The 22,350-nt window shown below is 45.3% G+C and overlaps 1 protein-coding gene across 2 annotated transcripts in view; it reads right to left on the bottom strand.

The window, feature by feature from the left end:
* Positions 1-10,898, bottom strand: part of rasa1a (RAS p21 protein activator (GTPase activating protein) 1a) — a 66,975-nt gene extending 56,077 nt beyond the window's left edge. For both annotated transcript variants that reach the window (XM_063195267.1, XM_063195268.1), the window contains exon 1: positions 9,718-10,898. In XM_063195267.1, coding sequence (XP_063051337.1) covers positions 9,718-10,247 — 530 coding nt within the window. In that variant the 5' untranslated portion in view covers positions 10,248-10,898. The remainder of the gene's footprint in view (positions 1-9,717) is intronic.
* Positions 10,899-22,350: the final 11,452 nt, after the last annotated feature.

Here is a 22,350-nt window from a genome sequence, read left to right as displayed (position 1 = left end):
TTCCGGCGTGTGACTGTGTGTAACAGCATGATGGCTCAGTAACTCCTGAGGCTAAAAGGCAGTGGGGTAAGGCGAGGGTGTTGGGAGGTTGGAGGTGGAGGTGGAGTTTGGGGGGGGGGGGGGTGGTGTTATGGCTCAGCCAATCTTCATCCTGAGCTTTCATCATCATCCCGTGCTTGTCCCGATCATCATTTCTGCTTGGATGCTGACTCGCTCTGACTCCATCCATCCGCTTTTTTTTTGCTCTGTCTGAAGTTAATTTTGGTTCTCGCGAAGATGCAAGGCTGTTCGTTAAGAAATAAACCTTCTGGCCCAACCGTGGCTGATATGGTAGGGCACTCGTCTACACGCGGCCGACGGCCGACCCAGGTTCGATTCCCGGCCCGGGTCCTTTGCCGGCCCTTCCCCGTCTCTCTCTCCCAACTCACTTTCTGTCTCTACTTCACTGTCCTGTCTGAGAAAAAAAAACAATAAAGGCTTGTAAAGCCCAAAAAAAACGTTAAGAAAAAAAGAAATAAACCTTCTCTCTGGACGTCAAGTTAAAAGATGTGGTCTTGGAGATAACAAGCCGACATGTCTGGCTCTAGGCCAACATCAGTTATCAACAAATGTGACCACCTAACTTAATACTCACTTGGGTATTAAAACACAACTGCCAATCTACAAAGATCCCCTTCATCCCTCACTGTATTTTTCTCCAGAGGAACTCTGGGTGAACTCACCACAAAGCACTTGGATTTGGTTGATGAGAATGACAGGAGAGCTGAACTGTATATGTCAAGACAAGACAGTCCCTTCGGTGTGTGTGTATATATAAGACAGAATTACTAGCATCTGAATATTCTTAAGGAGGGAAAAAAGCAAACAAAAGATACGAGATATGTGCTTCAAGGTAACTGAATTTGGCAAATGTCCTTTTCATAACACCATATAGAATAGAAAACAGAGGTTTCCTTTTCAAAGGTAACATCTGGCCTTGATGTCCCAACTTGGTCTATAGAAAACTGAACAATCCATATGGTCTGTTACAGTGTCAATAGGAAACCTTTACATTTTGTCTTCAAAAAAAGATATAGCTAGGCCCTGCCGTTGCCTAAGGGTAGGGCACTGGGTTACTTTGCCTGCGACCCGGCTTTGATTACGGCCCGGGCCATTGGCCGATCCTCCCCCGTCTCTCTCTCCCACTTGCTTCCTGTCACCATCTCCAACGGTCCTAAATAAAGGCAAAAAAGCCCTACAAAATATGTTTTTTTTTAAAGATGAAGCTTGAGGGTGAAGTGGAGCTGCGTGCTAATGCCCCTATCCACTAGCCTGATTATCATCGACATTCTCTTCCAGACTTGGTCTGACCAAGAGCACAACAATAAACCTTTCCCTAACGGCATGGTTGACCCGCTTCGCTTGGTTTGCTTATGGTTGTTTGCTTCCCGACAAAGTGAAAGGAATTCCCGTATTTTCAGGAACTCAGAACGTACTTGCATTGTTCTTGACCTGACTAGTTGCAACGGCAAAGGTGTTGCGTCACTAGGAGGGCGCGGCCTGGCTACTATCCACACCAACTGACTCAGCATGAGGTTTGAGTCCAGGCTGGGTAATTTCCCAACCCTACCCCGTGCTCAACTCCCCCGTTCCCGTCATGATCTTCACTGTCCTGTCTTCAATAAAGGTTTAAAAAAATGCTGATTAAAAATATATACATTTTTAAAAAGATGTCGCTTGATAAGAGGAAAGCCGGAAAGTAAGAAAAGTAAGTAAGTAAACAAGAGCCATCACCACACATAGCCTCTAAAATCTTAACTATAGATCTCCTCCTGACAGCCGTGATTAGCCTACCTGTGGCGCTCAGCTAAAAAACGACTCCGAGGCGCTCAGCACAGCAGGCAGTGGCTTTAAAATGGGCAATGAAAGAAGGCAAAATGGCTCGTTAGTTCATACAACAGATGCAGCTAGCTGGGCTGCCATGAGAAATGGCTTCAAGGGGGGAAAGCGGAGTATTCTACAGTGCCACTCATCTTCAAAACGCTGCGTTCTTCCCTTCACTTCAGATGCTTAATACCCTTCCCGTCCAGAATCCCTTAGGACTCCCAAAACCTCCCACCCCATACACACACCCACGCTCCCAATGTCCCCCCTTTTTGTTTCGCAAAAGCAAAAAATGAAAAATGAATAAATAATTGTAAGCACGGCACTTTTCCATGCGGTTATCTGTTTTTTTGCCTAAAGACAGCTTGAATGTGTTAGAAAGGATTCAGGAAGAGAACGGAGGAGGGGTTCATCCCTGGGGACAGGTTAGTGTGTTGTATGTGTGTTTGGGGGGGGGGGGTGCCTCTGAAATATTCATCTCTCACTGCTGTTGTTTGCCAGCATCGCTTATGAATGAGCTCTCTCCACTCTTAACAGTGGAGTGAACCCATACAGGCAACCAATTCGTTCTCGCTCCTCCCTGTGTCTCTCTCATGCACTTTACTGCTCATCACAATTAGGGTCCTCACCACTACACTCTGATCACAGCCTGTGGCTGTGTCTTCTTCGAAGGTGCCACTTTGCCAATTTCTTCCCTACCCCGCACCGCCATTCTCAAGCCAACGAGACAAAGCAAGAGGAATTCCACTAGCGTGAAATAAGACGCCCTTTATGATGAGAACTGGCTACAACATTGGCTGGACGATGCTGTGGCCTTCCTCCAAACAGCCAAGCTATTAACACGTTATGAAGGGGAGGGGGCAGGGGGGTCCATGCCGAAAAACCAGTCAAGATAACACGGCTATTTTTGGCCACCGCGTCGAGCATGGTGACGGAGGAGACGGTGACAACAAACATGTTGCCGGGTGATGGATGCCAGGACCCTTTGAGGTCTTTCCAATATCCTCACTCCCATCCTCCCTTGCTCCCTTGCCTGCTTGTGAATGACCTCATGATGACACTCAGTTTTAGTGCTGTTTTTAAATTTTCTACTTTTCCTCCTTTTAATCTTACAGCACATTGAGTCTATGTAAGCCATATGAAATGTGCTTTATAAATAAACTTGACTTGACTTGACTTGACGTCAGAAGTGTATTTCAATATCTCTCTCTAATATTAATATTTACAATGGGGATGGACAATGAAGAAAAGTTTTTAGGCGGGCTAGGCCACGGAAGTGGGGTGTCAGCGAAACGCAAGGCCGCAAGCACAGGCCGAGGACGGGAGTCCACATATTAGAAAGAACCTTTTAAGTTGCAGAGACACAGCCAGCCACCACAGAATCTAATACCCCCAGTACTAATTTCATTCATACACTGGGTCTGGAACATCCAAATTGAGAAACACCCCGCCAAGACGTGACATGACAGGATTTTTATTTCGACTGGCGTACAGGCTACGACTACGTATGGCAAGGCCAGGCTACAGAACATACCCATTTAGCCAGCTACAGCGTGCTCTTTTCTCTTCCTAGGCTTCAACTTCACAGTTCACCAGGGAGCCACAGGAGTCTGTCTAATTAAAACACAGCAGACTATAAAATGGCTGCAGCGGCAGGTAACACAAGTCTGGTCAGAGCCCCTCGGAGGCAATAAGAGACGGCAAAGGACTCACAGCAGAAAAAAAGGTTCAAATGCACTGTTCTGCCAGGTTCAAATTATTACACAAAACAGAGTTTGTAGTGTTGTAAAGAACTCAGAATGGGCATTTTTAAATCAAAAGCGTTACTTAACAGGTCTTAATGAAATTAAAAGCTATTTCAGTCAAAATATCTTACAGTTCAAGTTACATTTCTAGGTAGCTACAACTTGCAGTTTGTAGGAGCTAGCAGCAGCTTCAAATGTCACCCGATTCACTTGCTTGGTATTTATTAGTTTTTCGCGATTCAGCGATCGCGTGGATTCATGCAAATTCAATGATATTCCGCATAATTTCACGATGCCACGTAATTCCTGTAAAGCCGCATTTTCCCCGCAAATTTTCCCCTTTGTCCCCTTCAACATTCTGTGGAGTTTATTGATTTATATTTTCGTCAAAAAAATTAAAATGTGACTACAATACCACCGGAGACGAAAACCAATAGGAAGCATTTTTGTTAATATGTCACTGAAACATTGAAAAAGAATTGCCTGCTATTTCGCAAGTCGCGACCCTCATCTCAGCTGCTCCGCGTCTCTCTCCTCCCCTCCCTCACACATACACGCAGGCGTCGGTGCTGCACACCCGTGACCTTTTTTTAACAGCAGTAGCCTACTTTTCAGTGCAATCCTGGCTGGAAAAAGTATTGTTGCCCATTTATCCATGACGAAGAAGTGTATGCAGTCATGAAATAGTGGCGGTGCTGTCGCACAGTAGCAAACATCTTACGTTACATTTTTGCGCAACTTCTCCACTCTTCCCTGTCGCTTTCATGAGCATGCTACCCGACGGTCGTTGTCTGATCTTTTTTCAATGTTCGCTAATGTTTGTAATTTAAGGGTCTATGTCTATGCGTAGGCACAAGCCTTCTGATAGCAATCACTGTGCCGATCGCAAAGGATTCGGAAGTGTGGAGTTTTGCAACTTGTTTCAGTCAAGGACACCGAGATAGGAAGTGAACGGCCCTTCCACGCTTTCACTGTGTTATTGCAATAAAGTTTTGAGAATCCATGCAACCATGCACACAACCATGTCAACGAGAGCGTGTATGCCATCACAACTTTGCATCAAGCAAATAATATGCAACAGCTTGCAATACGAGCACGAGAGAGAGAGAGAGAGAGAGAGAGAGAGAGAGAGAGAGAGAGAGAGAGAGAGAGAGAGAGAGAGAGAGAGAGACGCGTCTTCCAACAGGTGACATTGTAACGCTTGCATACAGTAACCTGGCTACTGTACCCCGCGACGCTCTTCATTAGCCTACTGGTAGGCTATACCCACAAGTATTTTTTCATAACGCGCAGTCCTGTTTTCCCCCGAAGTCGTTCTAAAATATCGACAGAGATTTATGAGTGTCGCGGCCATGATTTTTTTTACACATTGGACGCACTGGCTTATAAGACGCTCTGGCAGTTTTTGACAATATTTTATGATTACAATATGTCATTTTAATCATTGATTACCCCAAATTGTGTTACAGTTTGACAATATTATAGAGACCTGTAGACAAGATGAAATTAATGTAATATTTTAGCTGACTAAAATTATTTTAGATTTCGTTGACTAAAATTGTATGAATTTTAGTCGACTAAAACTAGACTAAAATAAAAATTATTTAGATGACTAAATTTTGACTAAAACTAAAATTACATTTTCGTCAAGAGACTAAAACTAAAACTAAATTAAAAATTCCTGTCAAAATTAACACTGCCAGAAAGGGGCGCAAAATCTTTGCAAAAAAATGAGAAAATGCCGCCACAAAATCAGACATTTTGACCGCAAAAATCACAAAATCCCAGTGCAAAATCCTGGAGGGACTGAAAATGTAATGGAATTTTAGCACATGTTCTCTTATAGTGATGAATCTGACAGAAACTTTTTTTAATGTGACACTGACTATATGCAAAAAACCTGTGTGTGCTCTGAAATTGCTTTTAATAATTTCATTCACATGAAATATTCAGTTATTTAGAAGACTAAAATGTTTTGAAACTCTGTTTTGCATAATAATTTGCAACAGTCCATTACTCTGTGTAAGTTCAAGTATCGATCAAATAGGAAATGTAAGGGGATGTTTTTTTTTTCATTACAAACTGAAATCAGTTTGTGTGTGTGAGTGTGAGTAGTCGGACTGTGGTGAAGAGGTCTACAATGTCTCCTTTGTAGACTACACGGGAAGCCAAAGCTTGCCGGCCGCCTTGCAACTATTCAGGAGTGTGCGCGCACGCGCGCACACACGCACACACGCACACACGCACACACACACACACACACACACACACACACACACACACACAGCCTGGAGTGGAGAGGGTCGTCCACTCCCCACAAACAGCTGCACCGCACTTGAGCCTCCCATTTCTCTTTGGCCCTGAGGCATCTTGGGTAACCTATTCATTTTACTCCCCTCTGTGGGTCAAGCTCCAGGCATATTTTTTTATCTTGTATTGTTCATTTTGTGTGATATCTTCAACAGGGGCCTCTGATCATTTTATTCCCCTCAGTTCAGCCACCCCCAGCCCCAGGCATAACCCTTTTTTCTTCCCATTTCTTCATTTTATTTCCGATGTTTACAACCGGACCCTCAGACCATGCTCAGGTCAATCGGGTAAAATGATAACACTGCCCTGTCAGTAAATCAATGGATTGATCAGAAAACAGACTGACCGATTGAACAATGACTGATGTGTAAATGGAATATAATGCAATGTAAGGTGGATGTTTGGGCCACGTACTAGGTCCACTCCAGGCCATATGTACCCTAGAGAGACTATGAGGCATCTTTCGCTGGTTTCAGGCCAGAAAGGAAGTAGAACGTTCCCACATCACTTTACATTCTGAGTAGTGCTTATTAACAGTGAACGTCTCCAGGATGTGTTTTCACCAGGTTGTTTAAGTTACTTTCCTACATGTGACCTGCATTGCCTGGATGAGATTACAGTCAAGGCAGTTTGTAGAGAAAAAAAAACCCAGCATTTTTCAGTTCAAAAACCAACTATCCGGCTCCCAAACCCTCCGAATTTTGCCATCAGTTGGTTTGAGATTAAATGCGGGAATGGACACCTGCATGACTCTCTGTCAGGCCTGAGCATGGCGTCTGTGACAGTGACGGCTACAACTGGGGATGGCGGCGGCGTTGTTGTCGTTGTGCGCGCCACTGTGCCTAAAGAGTCTAGAGTCTTGACCTCACTTAGCCCTCTCTGTCATAGCGCATTCATCAGGACCCAGCAAGAGCAGAGAAGATTCCTGCACAAAACTCGGCCAATAGCCTCGTCTGCCGTGCTTCCTCCAGCATTCACACGCGTGCACAAACATGCACAGCTCAAGTTAAGGAAAAACGGAAATCATCAAAACGTTAATAAAGCTGTTATTGACTGCCCTCTGTGATGGATCTATCCTACAGAGCCTGACTACCATCTTTCAAGCCTTCACATTGAGTGGAGGCAAGAGTGTTAGGCTGGATCTAGCTCGATAATCTTTCACTTTAGACACATAGTCAGAGGCCGCTCATCCAATCTACAGGCACCAAAGCCACTTACTAGTGAATTTTGTCTGAGTGATATTAAGAAACAAAACACTTTCGCTCAACTGGCCTAAACCCTCAAGTTCTGAAGTCATCTGGGCTCTGTGAGGCAAGAATTTTCAGAGAATGATACTACCTCCCAAAGAATGATACTACATCCCAAAAACAGATAAGCTGTTATAGAAGTAGATGATTGATAGACAGCACTGAAATGTGAATCATTGTAGAGGTGTGTGTGTGTGTGCGTGTGCGTGTGTGTGTGTGTGTGTGTGTGGAGGGGGGGGGGGGTTAACCTAATACTGTGTCAACATTTCGATCGAAACTCCATTTCATCACAAATGTTCTGAAAACAGCGTAAAAAGTGTTAAACGGAGAACCCCCCCAGACCATTCTCTGTCTTTTTCTCTTTTTTTCTGTGATGTCTCTCTCTCTCTCTCTCTCTCTCTCTCTCTCTCTCTCTCTCTCTCTCTCTCTCTCACTCTCTCACTCTCTCTCACTCTCTCTCACTCTCTCACTCTCTCTCTTTCACTCTCAGCCCACACAACCCACACCAAGTCTTGCTAGAGCTGTACATGCCCTCACCACAAAACACCAAAAGAGGAAGCTGCTCTGGCCTATGTGAGAACCTTCAAGTTCCATCGCCCACTCGTGCAAACCCCCCCACAGCTGCAGCATTGTAGCAGCATACTGTGAGCGAGTGAGTGAGTGAGTGAGTGAGTGGGCTCACCTGCACGCTACATTATGTCATTTTCCCCATAGGCCTCCGGCACCACGCATAGTCTCGCTCGCTCGCTAGCACGAACTATGACTTGACTGAGACAATGTCCAAAACCTAGTAACAAAATATCTCCCTTCACAAATGCGTGCCGTTTGTCCAGACGCCTACGCGCGAGATTGTGGCGATGGTGTGCGTAGGCGGGGAGGGGAGAGTCAGCTTGCTGAGTTGACGAGACTTGTTCTTGATATGGACACTGGCAGGCAACGGCCTCAGCCTCGGCCTGATCTCTCATCTGTGTCTCTCAGCGACAAACAAAAACAGGAAAGCGAAACCAACGGGCTTTAAATGCCACTTCGGCATGGAAGCTGCGGCAACTAGCCCAACTACTTAGTTTGTTTGGTTGTGATGAACACCTTAGACTTAGACACTTTTTCTTTATCGTCCATCAGCAACACACCACCAATGCATACATTGTCTGAGATGTCATTGCTGTGTTGCTATTGCACGTAGGGCCTAACCTTGACATGACATTGCAGTGTAAAGCGTGTAAACACCCCCCCCCCTTATGCTGCACCACATATTGGTTTATGTATGGGGAAACATTAGATTGGAGTAAAATGTCTTCCCGTCATGTTTTGCTGAGGCAACACAAACATCAGCAATGCAGTAAACATGTCTGATGCTTAACACAAACTGCAATGCAAGTGCAGAATCTAGGCCTACAGGTCAGGAGAAATATTCATAGGCCAAAAGCTTCTTTTGAAAAGCTTGACTTACTGAACTCATCATCCAGCGCCCAAGCAAGTAACCTTTAATAACCATCATGCAACTGCAACTGTTCAGAGCCAACATGCAACTGCAACTGTTCACGCCCCCGTCATTTGTGCTTATGCACACTGTGAGCTTCAGCTGTATAGCTCCGTCTTATGGCCTTGCCTTGTGCAGTGCACCGCCCCTAGCCTATTTATTTAAGTAACACTGTTAGTGCGAAGAGCAGTGTGCCCGGATAATAAATGGCACGTAAGCGGCCAGTTGCATCTCTTGCTTCTCAGCCACTTTGTGTCCGGCCGGCCCCTGGCAGGCGCACCACCACCACGCCTTGGACAGGCGCCCGCTGACAGAGGCAGCAGGCTTGGACACCAGCCAGTAGTATAGCCTCGTCTTACGGGCGGAGGAGCAATTTCTCAAACGAACCCTTCCTGCCTCTGTAAACTGAGCAAGTGTGCGGGGAGGGTAAAAAAAAAAGAAAATTAAAATAATATTGCAGACACTGCAGAAAAAAAGCAGAAAATCAAAGAGAAGCTTTTTGCTTCAAGGCAGTCTGGGTCCATTCATAAATAACGAGCTGCAAGAACAAAGGATGAGTCACTGGGCTGCCTGAGGGGATGAGTACTGGAGGGCAGCAGGAGTGGTGCTGCTGGTGCTTAAGTTTCTAGCTCACCACCACTAATAAAACAAGCCCTATGACTTTGAGGCAATCGACCACACAAGAGTACACATGAGGAAACTGGCAAACAAGATAGGGCCTATAGGCCTAGTGCGGCAACTAGACCACAGTATTGTGTAACATACAATGACAGATAATAAAAATAGATGCAAATCACTTCTCGCAGTTGAGCGCATGGTTATTTGAGATAGTGCTGCAATGACTTGTGTGCGTTTGGGCCCTTTCTAGGAAAGCATCAGCCCCATAGCCTTCCCAGCTGTCATGCAATCAACAGACTGCTGTGAGCGTGTATAAACTCTGATATGAAGAGACGATGCAAAATAAAAGTTAACATGAGGGATTTATTTCTGCTGATATGTCTGTCGCCTGTAGTCGTTTCTAAGAACTTTAGCCTGGCATAGGGGTGGAAAGATAATGGTAAATCATGCTTACTGGTTCGTGGGAGGTGCGGACAGGGATATGACAACCTCCTCTTCCTCATACTCCGGGCCATCCTGCATGTCCCCCTCGTCCACACTCCCGAATGCACCGTAGCCTGGAGGTGGTGGCGGAGGAGGGGGTAGTGGAGGGAAGACTGTGGGCCCGTCCAGTCCCGCTGATGTGGGTGACAGCCGGCTATCAGGTCCTTCTGAGGAAGGCGAGTAGCACACGCTGCCCCCGGTCCCTGAGCTTGATCCATGAATGTAAGCGTGTCCACCACTACCACCGCCACTCCCTCCAGCGGACAATGGCGATCCAGTTATACCTGCATTGGTCGGGTAAATCATGTCTGGGGGGCTGTCAGGGGAGACGCTTGACGTGTGGCGAAGACTCGGAGTTGTTCCCGAGCATAAATCAACTCGCACCCGGGATTGCTTGGTATAAAACGGAAACTGGGTCGTCTCGGGGCCTCCGCTGTCTGTAACCCCTGTCCCAGATGATACCGACCCAGTCTCCTCTGCGCTGAGCTCTGCTGCCATCATATTTGAGGGGAATGGCAAAGGGGGAGACGTCGTGGAGGAGGTCTGCCCTTCCCCTTTGGTCCGACGAGCGTTCTGTGTCTTTTTCGGGTTGGGGAAGCAGCGACAGAAACTTTCTTGGAAAACAACACGTTTAGCTAGCTGTCTAGCAAACGTAGCCTGCTAAGCTAACTTAGCAGCACCCACTCCTAGAAAACGCTAGCCAGGCTAGCTGACGAGACACTTGAGGAGTTAAGTGTCCATTGTTTCCTGAGTTTTAAGTTTTAAGAGGAAACGAGACGGAAAATGAGATATCGAAAACACTCGCTCGAGAATGCACGCCCGAAAGTCAGATAACGCTCCACTCGCCTTGTCCCTCGTCCTGCCAGTTCCCACAACAGTCCACTTGTCGGTAGTGTGAGGTTTTATTGTCAGTGAGTGAGTGTGTCTGCCCCAGTCTTTTAGAGGCTGTTATTTTGTTACCAGTTTAGTTCCAGAAGAGCCTCCTCCTGCTGTTCGAAACACTCCAATGTTGCACAGAAGTATCCGATTCAGTTCCGGTGATTGCTGCGGACAATAAAAGAATGATACATTGTTTCTTCACTGTCGTAGAAAAAAATCTCTTCTATCGAGATTACGGGACTGGTGCTACATTACTAGCGCTGATCTACCAGTCCCCACTCCTTTCAGACACAGCCAAGCGAGCGTCGATTCGCACCAAGATGTGCGATCCGTGCTATCAGATATCGACAGGCACGTACAAGAAATGGGGGTAGTTAAATTTAATGGTGACAAAAATGCAAGTAATTTCAGACGGCAAAATATGGTGTTATCTCACTGTTGCCGTGTAAGTATGTGTTTAAAATCTCTGGAGTAACATGTCAGATTTATTCTCATGACCATGGGGGTCTTTACATATTTTGCATCTCATCTAATGCCCTAGCCTACATTGCATGGAATTTCACTCTGTCAGACAACATTAGACACAGTCTAACACATGTATAGATCAACAGTCTTTCACAGTGTACAACTGTAATGTGTGGGAATAGTCCTTCTCTGCTCACTGTATGGCTCCAGTTTAGATGACTGCTGCACTGTCATGTCAGCATGGCGGGTAGCTGGAGACTGGGGTTCAATATCACATCATTTAGCCTATAGCTGGTTGGATGATAATGAACAGACTCCACTTCAGAGATCTGATCAGCCATTCACACTTTCAGTGAAAACAGAATCATACTAGAAACGATGCCAAGAAAAATATGTTTGAAGAAAAGTATTGTATGTAATGTTTAGAATGTTACACTCCACTGTGTAAACGTTTCATTTAACACGGTATTATATATCTTGAACACATATTTCTTTCTTAATTTTTGTATCAGCTGTTCAGTCATGCAGCTTCAACATTTATTAGTGCACTCTGGAGCATCATTTTATAGCGAAGTGTGTGTGTGTGTGTGTGTGTGTGTGTGTGTGTGTGTGTGTGTGTGTGTGTGTGTGTGTGTGTGTGTGTGTGTGTGTGTGTGTGTGTGTGTGTGTGTGTGTGCGTGCATGTGCATTGTCCAGGGCCCAGGGAGAGAGGAGGCCTAGAATTCGGTCCTCATTACATTATATGTATTGAGTGGGGGCCCCTTTCAGATTACTTTCAGGCCCTGCATGCAATGCATGTGTGTTTGTGTTGTGTGTTTTTGTGTGCGATTGTGTGGGTATGCCTCATTTCCTTATACCATTCACTCATCACGTTGCTGGCACACATGACTCTTTTATTGAATCCTCTTGTATGACTTGCCCTTTTGCAGAGAGGAACGGAACGGAACGTAATGATGATGCTGATGATGATGACTGATATGACTAATCAGACACACATGCAGTCCGGCCATGGGAACAAGGGAACCTTCTTCCACATGAACACACCAGTAAGTGTAAGGGAGGGAGACATCTTGTTCTAACCAGCTCTGTGTCCACTGTTTCCAGGGCCACTGTGAATTAAAGACAAATTCCGGCCAATTTTTCAACATCCGATTGTATTGCTCACAGTGACTTGTCAGTATCCAAAGACACTGCATCTTGTTCAGCCATTTCTGATATCCTGTCCACCCAACGGGGGCACGTGTTTGTTTAGATATTACTTGAAACATCTCAACAAACTGCAAATATCAAATATCATTACAAAACTGGCTGGAATTCTCCTTTAAGTCAAGTCCAACGACAGCCACTACAACCTATTCATTACAGGAAAGAAAACAGGATTTTTACAGGATTCTTACAGTAACGTGACCCCTTTCTCTCTTTCTCTCCTGGGCGATGGTGGCTCAAGTGGTAGAGGACCATTTCGCAGTTTTAAGGTTGCAGGTTCAAGCCCCGCTCTGCCCAACCCCATTGATATGTGTCTGAGAAAAATACTTAACCCCAAGTTTCTCTTGATAGCAGGGTGGTACCCCTTTGTGGCAGCCACTGCCACCGGTGTGTGAATGTGAATGTGTATGTGAATGGGTGAATTTGAGGCATACAATGTAAAGCGCTTTGAGTGCTTGAAGGAATGAAAAGACGCTATATAAATGCAGTCCATTTAATACCATTTGTCACTCCACATGATAATCACAGAAGCTCTATGTATCCTGTTGCATTGTATCGTCACATCCTGGCCACGGCAAGTTTGAAGAATAGAAGAGGTACCACACTAGGGCTGCATGATATCAGAAAGAAATTCGATACTCGATAACAGCATGCAATACCTCGATAACGATATTTAGACATCTAGCCGGGTGTTTTTCTTGTCGCTAATTTGTCGGTCTGTGTGGGGGGCCTCGCTTTGTTCATGTCGGGCTATTTGTTGACAATCAGCAAGTGATTGGACAGCACAGAAATGTTTTACTTGTTCGCGATAATCAAGTCCTTTTCGCGATACATATATCGCCACACTCTTGATATCGCGATTTCGATACATTTTCGATATACTGTATTGTGCAGCCCTATACCACGCTCAATGATAAAAAAAACCTCATCCATCCTGTCATGTTATGAAACACATTTAGCTGTAAGCAACTGACTGAACTTTTAGCTATCTGTAAGTTGCTTGCACTGAAACTCCTTGAATTATACACTGGACCTTTAAAATGGATCATGCACATAGCTGTAGTCTAATGAGAACTGACAGCAATGTGAACAGGTGTATAAGGCAGACAAGGCGAGACCTTTCTGCCTCCCTCCGTCTCCGAGTTGTGTTGCCCTCCTGTGTGCCTCAGTTGGCCAGTCAGCTTCCATAATCATCTCCACTCCACCTGTGACCTTAAAGAGGGTTATGAGAGCTACTTCACCACTACAACTCTCCTCATACATCAGCTGGCACACAAACACACACACACACACACACACACAGAGTGTATCGTTACCTTCTCTTTATCTGTTTGTCTGATCTCCTTTTCTGTTTCCAAGTTTCTCTCTCTCTAGCTTTCTTTTCTCTCTCTCTCTCTCTCTCTCTCTCTCTCTCTCTCTCTCTCTCTCTCTCTCTCTCAAATCAACTCAAATCGAATCACATCAAGTGTGGCTTTCTTGGCAGGAATGAGGAAATCTGCCAAAGCAAAGTACAGTATGTGATGAAAATAACAATAAAGACATATAGGCTAATAGTAATAATAATTGTAATACAAAAGGGGAAAAAACAATGACACGTGATTGTATTTTTTATTAAACTATTCTATGCTTATATACAAACTGTTTGTAGATATGTAGTGTGTTATACAATAAAGGAATGTAATTGTGATTATTCAGTGTTAGGTAAGAACTAACCATGTACAGTCTATCTACGTTTTATTACATATTGAAAGAATATCTAAATAAAACTAAAACATAGCACTCTCTAATATTATTGTAGCCTACATATTATCATACAATTCTCTCTCTCTCTCTCTCTCTCTCTTTCTCTCTCTCTGCTCTATTTTGTATTTTGTGCTGACATTTCTCATTTGGTTTCAGTTCCCTATCCATTTTCATGTCCAACAAACTATTCCTATCTATGTACCAGCATGCCAAATTTGAGCTTCCTACATGGTTTAGTTATTGAGCTAGGGGCTTGTGAACTTTGACAAAAAAAAGAGTGTGAACAAAATGGGCACCCCCCCTCCCCCAGTAAAATTGGCTGTAACACGGAGAGTATACATCTTACATTCAAATACATTTACAGTGTTTCTCTTAAGTACCATGGGTACACTTGGTAATATTTTCAGAATTTTTTGAGACCTAAGTGCGCGGGCACTTGTTGATTTGGCGTGGAATGACCCCTCTCTCTCTCTGGACCTCATCGCCCACCACCCACTTCCTCACTAACACTGTTATAGGCGTTTTGCTGCCTGCTCTGCTCTTTTTCGGAGCCTGGCTGCCTCTCTTGCTGGGCTGGCTGCATGCATGTGTCTCATGTCCGGCTGCTGGGGCGGCGCCCGGGGTGACAGAGACCAGCTGAGCTGAGCTGAGTGCTGTGTGACATCTGCTGTCAAGCTCTATCTAGGTCTGCTCTGAGGGCCCAAGGGGGTGGCCCTGCCTGCACTGCCTTGTTCTGTCCTGCCGCCCCATGCAGCAATACAGACACACATACAGCACATGACATGATGTGACATAACATAACATAACACTCACAGACATACAAGAAGACACACGTGCCACAACATAAAACACACACAGTTACCGTATACCGGACACTCATAGGCTATAGTACATGACACAACATACAGTAGCACGCACACAGATACAGTACCGGTATATCAGACACACATGCAATACATGACACAACATACCACACACACATGGTCACGCACACGCACGCACACACACACACACACACGCACACACACACACACACACACACACGCACGCACACACACACACACACACGCACACACACACACACACACAAATGACACAACACAACACGCAAATAGATATGTATACAGTACCAGACACACATACAATATATGGCACACACACACACATGCACACACCACAGTAGGCTACGCACACACACACACACACACACACACACACACACACACACACACACACACACACACACACACACACACACACACACACACACACACACACACACACACACACACACACACACACACACACACACCACAGTAGGCTACTCTACAGCTGTACAGCATGGTGCCATTTGGGAACTCTGTCATACAAACCAGTCAGGGAGCACTCCACTGTGCCCATCAGGAGCAGGCTTTGATTCACACTTCTCTTCTGGCTCCTCCAGAGAGAGAGAGAGAGAGAGAGAGGGAGGGAGGGAGAGAGAGAGAGGGAGGGAGAGAGAGAGGGAGGGAGAGAGGGAGAGAGGGAGAGAGGAAGGGGGTAGTGTACAGTAGTATGGACAGTCTTTGGTGCATTAGCGCCTGCTCTTGCATGCGCGCACACACACACACACACACACACACACACACACACACACACACACTCACGTACACACACACACACACTCACGTACACACACACACACACACACACACACACACACACACACACAATGCATTGCCTCTATGGGATGCCGACTGCATGTGTGTGCAAGGCAAGCGAACGCTAAAAGCTTAAATCACTGACATCACCCCCCAGGAAGTACATCAAATCTTTTATTTAAACAGATAATTAAGGGTAAGCCAAGACAAAAAAAAGAGGCAGGCAGGCAGGCAGACAGGCAGGCAGGCAGACAGACACAGAGGCGGAGGAGAGGAGACTGACTGACTGAATAAATGATGGACAGAAAAGAGTGGCACTCGCAGGAAGTGAGTGTCTTAACACTGTGTGACAATTGCAGAGCTCTTTTGTCGTCTCAGACAGCGTGAAAGCGTTCGATCGCTCTCTCGCTCTCTCGCTTTCTCTCTCTCTCTCTCTCTCTCTCTCTCTCTCTGCGCTCTTGATCTCTCTCTCTCTCTCTCTCTCTCTGTCGCCATCTCTTTTCTCTCTTTCTTTTCTCTCTGCATGATGAGTATCTTACTCTCTCTCTCTCTACGATCACTTTCTCTCTGTCTCTGGTTTCTCTCTCTCCACATGATGACTTGAGGCAGCGGTGGGAGTCCTGTGTGTTGTTCGGAGGCTGATTGGTGGGGGAGCCTGGTAATCCCTTTGTCCTGCTGCCGGGCCAGCTTTGTACCTCTCCACCTGCATGGATATCTCAAAGCCCTCTAGACATGTGTGGCTGGTGATGACAATGGCTTTGGCTGGGCCCAGGACAAAGTCATCTGATAGGGGCCCCCCACCCAAAACATTCAATGCAATGAGGAGCCAATTATGAGGCCCGTAGGCCTATATCTTCCTGGGCTCGGAACAACTGACCCCTTTGTGTTCCCCCTTGCCGGCCTTTCTGGATGTGTGGCTGGCGATGACCACGGCCCTCAGCCACCGCATGCAGGCTGCTGCGAACCATCCACCTCAGAGTCTAAAAAGAGATGTAAATGTATGTATGTATAAATGTACATGGCTGTACTAATCTTTTACTGTATTTGAAAAAAGAAAAAAGTCACTTTTATGCAGTGTCATTTAGAGCCATAAGACAGTGCTGTACACATTCCACAAACTGTCTCCTTTAGATAGAAATTGTAAGCATTTTGTGGAATTTTGGAAAATTTAAAATCACCCAGTGAAAATCAAAAGTTAAATTCATTACAATGACATATCTGAGAACCTCTTTATCTTAAGTCTGCACAAAACACTACCAACAGTAGAACCACTTCTCAAAATTCTTGTAAGAAAAGGCGACTGCTGTATGGAAATAAAAGTGGAACTGCTGGGTGTGAAGGAGGTTCATACACTCACGTCTCAGAGCGTGGAAGGCATGGCTTTTCAAGTCCTCTTTTATCTTCACATCTTTTCGTCTCCGACCCGTGTGTCTAACTAGAACACTTTATTGCCGAGTATTGAGCCATGCTTCCTTGTGTGTACTACTGTTCATAAATGTCTTGCACATGGGGTGATGATCAAATACCCAGTGCTATTGATTAAAAGAATGACTTTAATATCCACTGCAGATCACAGTGTGTTTGAAGCATCACCGTGGGAGTGTGCGCACACACACACACACACACACACACACACACACACACACACACACACACACACACACACACACACACACACACACACACACACACACACACACACACACACACATTTACACTCACACACACACACACACACACACACACACACACACATTTATATACACACACTCTCTCTCTCACACACACACACACACACACACACACACACACACACACACACACACACACACACACACACACACACACACACACACACACACACACACACATTTACACTCACACACACACACATTTACACTCACACACACACACACACACTCTCTCTCTCACACACACACACACACACACACACACACACATTTACACTCACACACACACACACACACACACACACACACACACACACGGCATCAATATTGCTCATTCCCAGCGCAACAGCTCCCTTGTATATTGCACTTGTCTGGCACAGCCTACATACGTCAGGAGAAATTGTGTTAAAGGATGTAGGGAATAAAGCTCCCCACTGAAGCATGCTCACTGCACTCACATGAGGCCGTTGGAGTTGGAGTGGGTGTTATTGGAAGGCAAGCACCATATATTCTCTTAATAATGCCATGAGTGTCACATACCTACTGACAAGTGTGTGTGCACACTTGTGCATGCACACAAACACACAGGCATGCACGCATGCATGCCTTCCATTTTTCTTCTATTCGCTTTCTTGCATTTCATCTTCCATCTTCTCCCCCCCCCTCTCTCTCTCTCTCTCTCTCTCTCTCTCTCTCTCTCTCTCTCTCTCTCACACACACACACTCACTCTCTCACATTCACCCTCAAACCAAACCCCTTTCCTTTTTTCTCTTTCCCTCATTCCTTCCCTTCCCCCCCCCTCTCTCTCACTCACTCATTCACTCACTCACTCACTCACTCCCTCTGCCTCTCACTCTCTGTCTCTCTTTCTCTCTCTCTCTCTCTCTCTCTCTCTCTCTCTCTCTCTCTCTCCAGGATTCTCCATCCTCTTCCACCTTCCCCTTGCTTAGACATCTGGTTAATCCCCTGATGATTTCTAATGCCCTTCCTCCTCATCGATGACTAGTGCCCTGCATTAGTATGAAACTTTAATACCAACCTATGAGTGATACATGAAGAAGACGAGCTTCACTTTCAAGAGTAGAAGGGATTTTTTTCTAATCCTCTCTTCCATCTCCCCCTTTCCGTCTCCCCGCAGAATGACCCGTCCCTTCGGGAGGCTAATGTAATTGCCTTGTGTCGCACTCGCAGCCGCCCTACGACTGTACTATGTAGGCTACTCCTAGATGAGTGCAAGAAGAACTTTAAGCATTCATAAAATGAAAGGGCATTATGGAGGTTTTAAGAAAGTCCTACAGGCAAAAAGATTTTTAAAAAATTGAATAATTGAGCTTTTTTGTGCACACAGAGCTGCCGGCATGTGAATTACAGTAGAGACAGTGGAGAATTCAATGAAGCCAGCTCTATGCAAATAGTCGTGCAGCTATTCCCATTCTGACTTCTTTGAATGAATGAGCGAGTGAATGAATGAATGAATGAATGAATGAATGAATGAATGAATGAATGAATGAATGAATGAATGAATGAATGAATGAATGAATGAATGAATGAATGAATGAATGCCTTTTTTATTACATGAATGTTTTGACTCTCGTTCAGATAGTCTGCCACCAGTGAAGTGAGCACAGTGGCATTTCTTTGGTTGCGGTGATCACACAGCCAGTCCCCTTTGATCATGGTTAAAGTCAGACAACAGCTTGACAGAGATAAGGAAAGGACACTATCAAAGGACTAGCAAATGCCAGGCATGCCCACGTCATCACCACTGGCACCAGTTCCACACCCTATACTTCCCCTCCTTCAGGGTTGGACAGGTCTTGGTATATAGGGCATTGTCCTGGTGGGCCAATGTTCCTCAGGGGAAATGCTTTTGCGTTTGTTGTATGTGTGCTTTGTTTTGTCTTCATTTTCCCATAAGAAACTGTCAAACATGCCCGGGTCGATTTTCCGACCCAGTCCAACCCTGCCCTCCTTCATGGGCCAAGCCAAGTTACAGGCAAGGCCATAAATAAATTAGATCTGGCGAAGTGGACAAGGAAATTGTGCCAACAGCTCTGGGCTCGTTACTCATTAAGTGAATTATCACGGTTCCTTAAATGTTATCACCTAACGCTTCCTGTTTTTTTCTACTTTTATATTACAATTGATATAGGAAAGCTGAAAAGCTCCAATCGTTTGACTTCATTGGGGTACTTTATGGTCAACAGCCTCACTACCTCATTTAAGTGTGAAGGGAGTAATGGACCATGCCACATCCATCCTACCTCACCGTCACACAGAGGGAGAGGTCACAGTCCTTTTGTCCATCATACGCAGTATACGGTAATATGTGTGTGCATGCATGCGTGTGTGCGTGCGTGTGTGAGTGCCTGCCTGCCTGCCTGCCTGCCTGCCTGCCTGCCTGCGTACCTGCATGCATGCGTGTGTGTGTCCGTGGGTGTGTAATTGAAGGCTATGGTTTCTCTCTCTCTCTCTCTCTCTCTCTCTCTCTCCTCCCCTATACCGCTGCTATGCCTCCTCCATCCTAATATGTTAGTTGAATGCTGATACAAGCTTCGGCCCCTACTTCATTACCCACAATACACCAGGGGAGTGTGGGAGAACCAGATGGAAAGACCTCAGGCTCTTATGCTGGCCAAGTGTGGCCACATCACCGACCAGACCTGTGACACAGGGCCATGTGATGACTGTGGGGGAAGAGAGGCCCATAACTCACGGCAGTATGTCACAGTGTGATTGCCGATTACAAGAGTTAGTCGCTTCATACTGGCCTTTGCATGTGATCACTGGTGAGAAAGGGGTTGAATCATGGATGGTCAAACATGGTAGTCACTCTGTGATTGCATGAATTGAACATAGCCTTTCCTCTTTACATGCATTTGGAGGACAAAATGTGGCATTTTACAGGGGCAGTTCAAGGACCTAGGGCCAGGCCTACCGGGTAATTGCATCAAGAAACTTGGCCCCCGACTGAATAATTAGTTCTTTTGAACACACCATTGCAATAACAACATGATATTATCATGAATTTAACAGCAGTTCTAAGCAGCTTTTGTTTATTTGTATCTTTTTTCGCCAAGGGGAGAGGCTGCGATGAAGAGTGACAAACACAACGTGAGGTGTTTTTCCCATGGAGGTAGTATAAGACCTGGAGAGAGTGAATAAGTCCCACCCCCAGTCATTTCAATCGGAAATGCTAGGCTAGTGAATTCAGCCAAAATTGAACAAATTCTTCAGCTTCCGAAACAGAGTTTCGTGGAGCTCATTTCAGGGACCAGTTTACTCAGCCAATTACGTGCCACGTTACTGACGTAAGGTTGACCACAAAGCTATATGGAAGAAGGGCATTGGTTGCATGGATATAAGGTGCCCAACCAAAGACCTATAGTCGGGGAGGAACGGTAGCCTACCATGCACCCCCCCCACAACAAAACGCCATATGATTTTTTTTGATCGTCAAGATGTCCTGAATAAGAATTTGAGTGGTAACAGTAATATAACTCACTCCCACTATACTTTTTCACATCATATTGTATATGACCCCAGAATGCTCAATGCATTCTAGTAGTACACTGCCAAGTCCTCTAGAGCCATGATTCAGTTGGTTATCATAGCTTATGATATACCATATGAAAGCTTGGAGTCTGCAGTATACATATATTAAACTGTATTTGGTGTAGCTTTTTGCATAGCAACGGTTGCTAGGCAAAGCATCTTCCTTAGCAACCAACATCAGTGACACAGTTCCTCTGTGATTACATTGTGCTATGATGTCTGGATCTAGACCACTTTTCCAAGGTTCAACATGACTTGTTTGAACCTCCAAGATGTCCTTAATAAGAATTTGAGTGGTAACAGTAATATAACTCATTCCTATTATACTCTTGTACATCATATTGTATATGACCCCAGTACGCTCTATACGTTTTAGTTCTATGTAGTAGTAAACTGCCAAGGCCTCTACAGCCATTTTGCAGTTGGTTATCATACAATATGAAAGCTTGGAGTGTGTAGTTTATGAATATTGTCATATTTTTGGTGTACTTATAACATTCGGGAAATATACTTGGTGTAGTGGTATGATGTCTGAGAGCTCTGTTTTTTTTCCTTGATTCTTTAAATGACCAATTCTTACATATAAAGACCTTAAAAGGAAATATATTAACAATTTGGAAAAGTCCAAACCCTAATGTGATGTAAGCACTAACTACTTGAACTATTGACAATGTTGCAATCTGTACGGTCTGTGTCACTGTCACAGTCCATGCAAGTTGGTGCGCAAGACCACAAGACCCCAATAGAAGGAAACCAGTTGAATCATAAATAAAGTTTATTGAACATTTGGGGAAAGGTATAGTCCAAGGCGGAAAGTTCATTTACTGCTACTGTCAATGTCTGTGCTTGACCAATCACTTTCAATTTCACTCTCACTGCTACCACCACAGTGCACTTTACAGTGATACAGCTGGTGATGATGCTCTCAATGGTTCCTCTGTAGAAGGTGGTCATTATGGCTGGTGGGGCACTGGCATGCCTCAGTTTGCGCAGGAAGTAGAGGGTTACTGGGCTTTCTTGGCCAGTGATGCAGTGTTGGTGGTTCAGGAGAGGTCCTCGCTGATGTGCACTTCAAGGAATTTTGTGCTGCTCACCCTCTCCATAGCAGCACCATCGATGGTCAGTGGCAGGAGTTGGTGGTGACCTTTCTGGAAGTTGACAACAATCTCCTTTGTCTTGCTGACATTCAGTAGGAGGTTGTTGTCACTGCACCACTTGGCTAGGTGGTCCACCTCTGTCCTGTAGTGTTTCTCATCAATGAAGGTGATGAGACCCGTCAGGGTTGTGTCATCTGCAAACTTCACCTGGTTGGTGCTGTGGGATATTTTGCAGTCGTGTGTGAGCAGGGTGAGAGGGCTTAGCACACACCCTAGTGGAGCTCCTGTGCTCAGCGTGATGGTGTCCGAAGTGTTGTTGCCAACATG

This window comes from Engraulis encrasicolus, chromosome 3 (assembly GCF_034702125.1).
Source record: "Engraulis encrasicolus isolate BLACKSEA-1 chromosome 3, IST_EnEncr_1.0, whole genome shotgun sequence".
Taxonomy (NCBI): Eukaryota; Metazoa; Chordata; class Actinopteri; order Clupeiformes; family Engraulidae; genus Engraulis; species Engraulis encrasicolus.
Note: the sequence above shows the minus strand (reverse complement) of the source record. Positions and strands in the feature narration are given on the sequence as shown.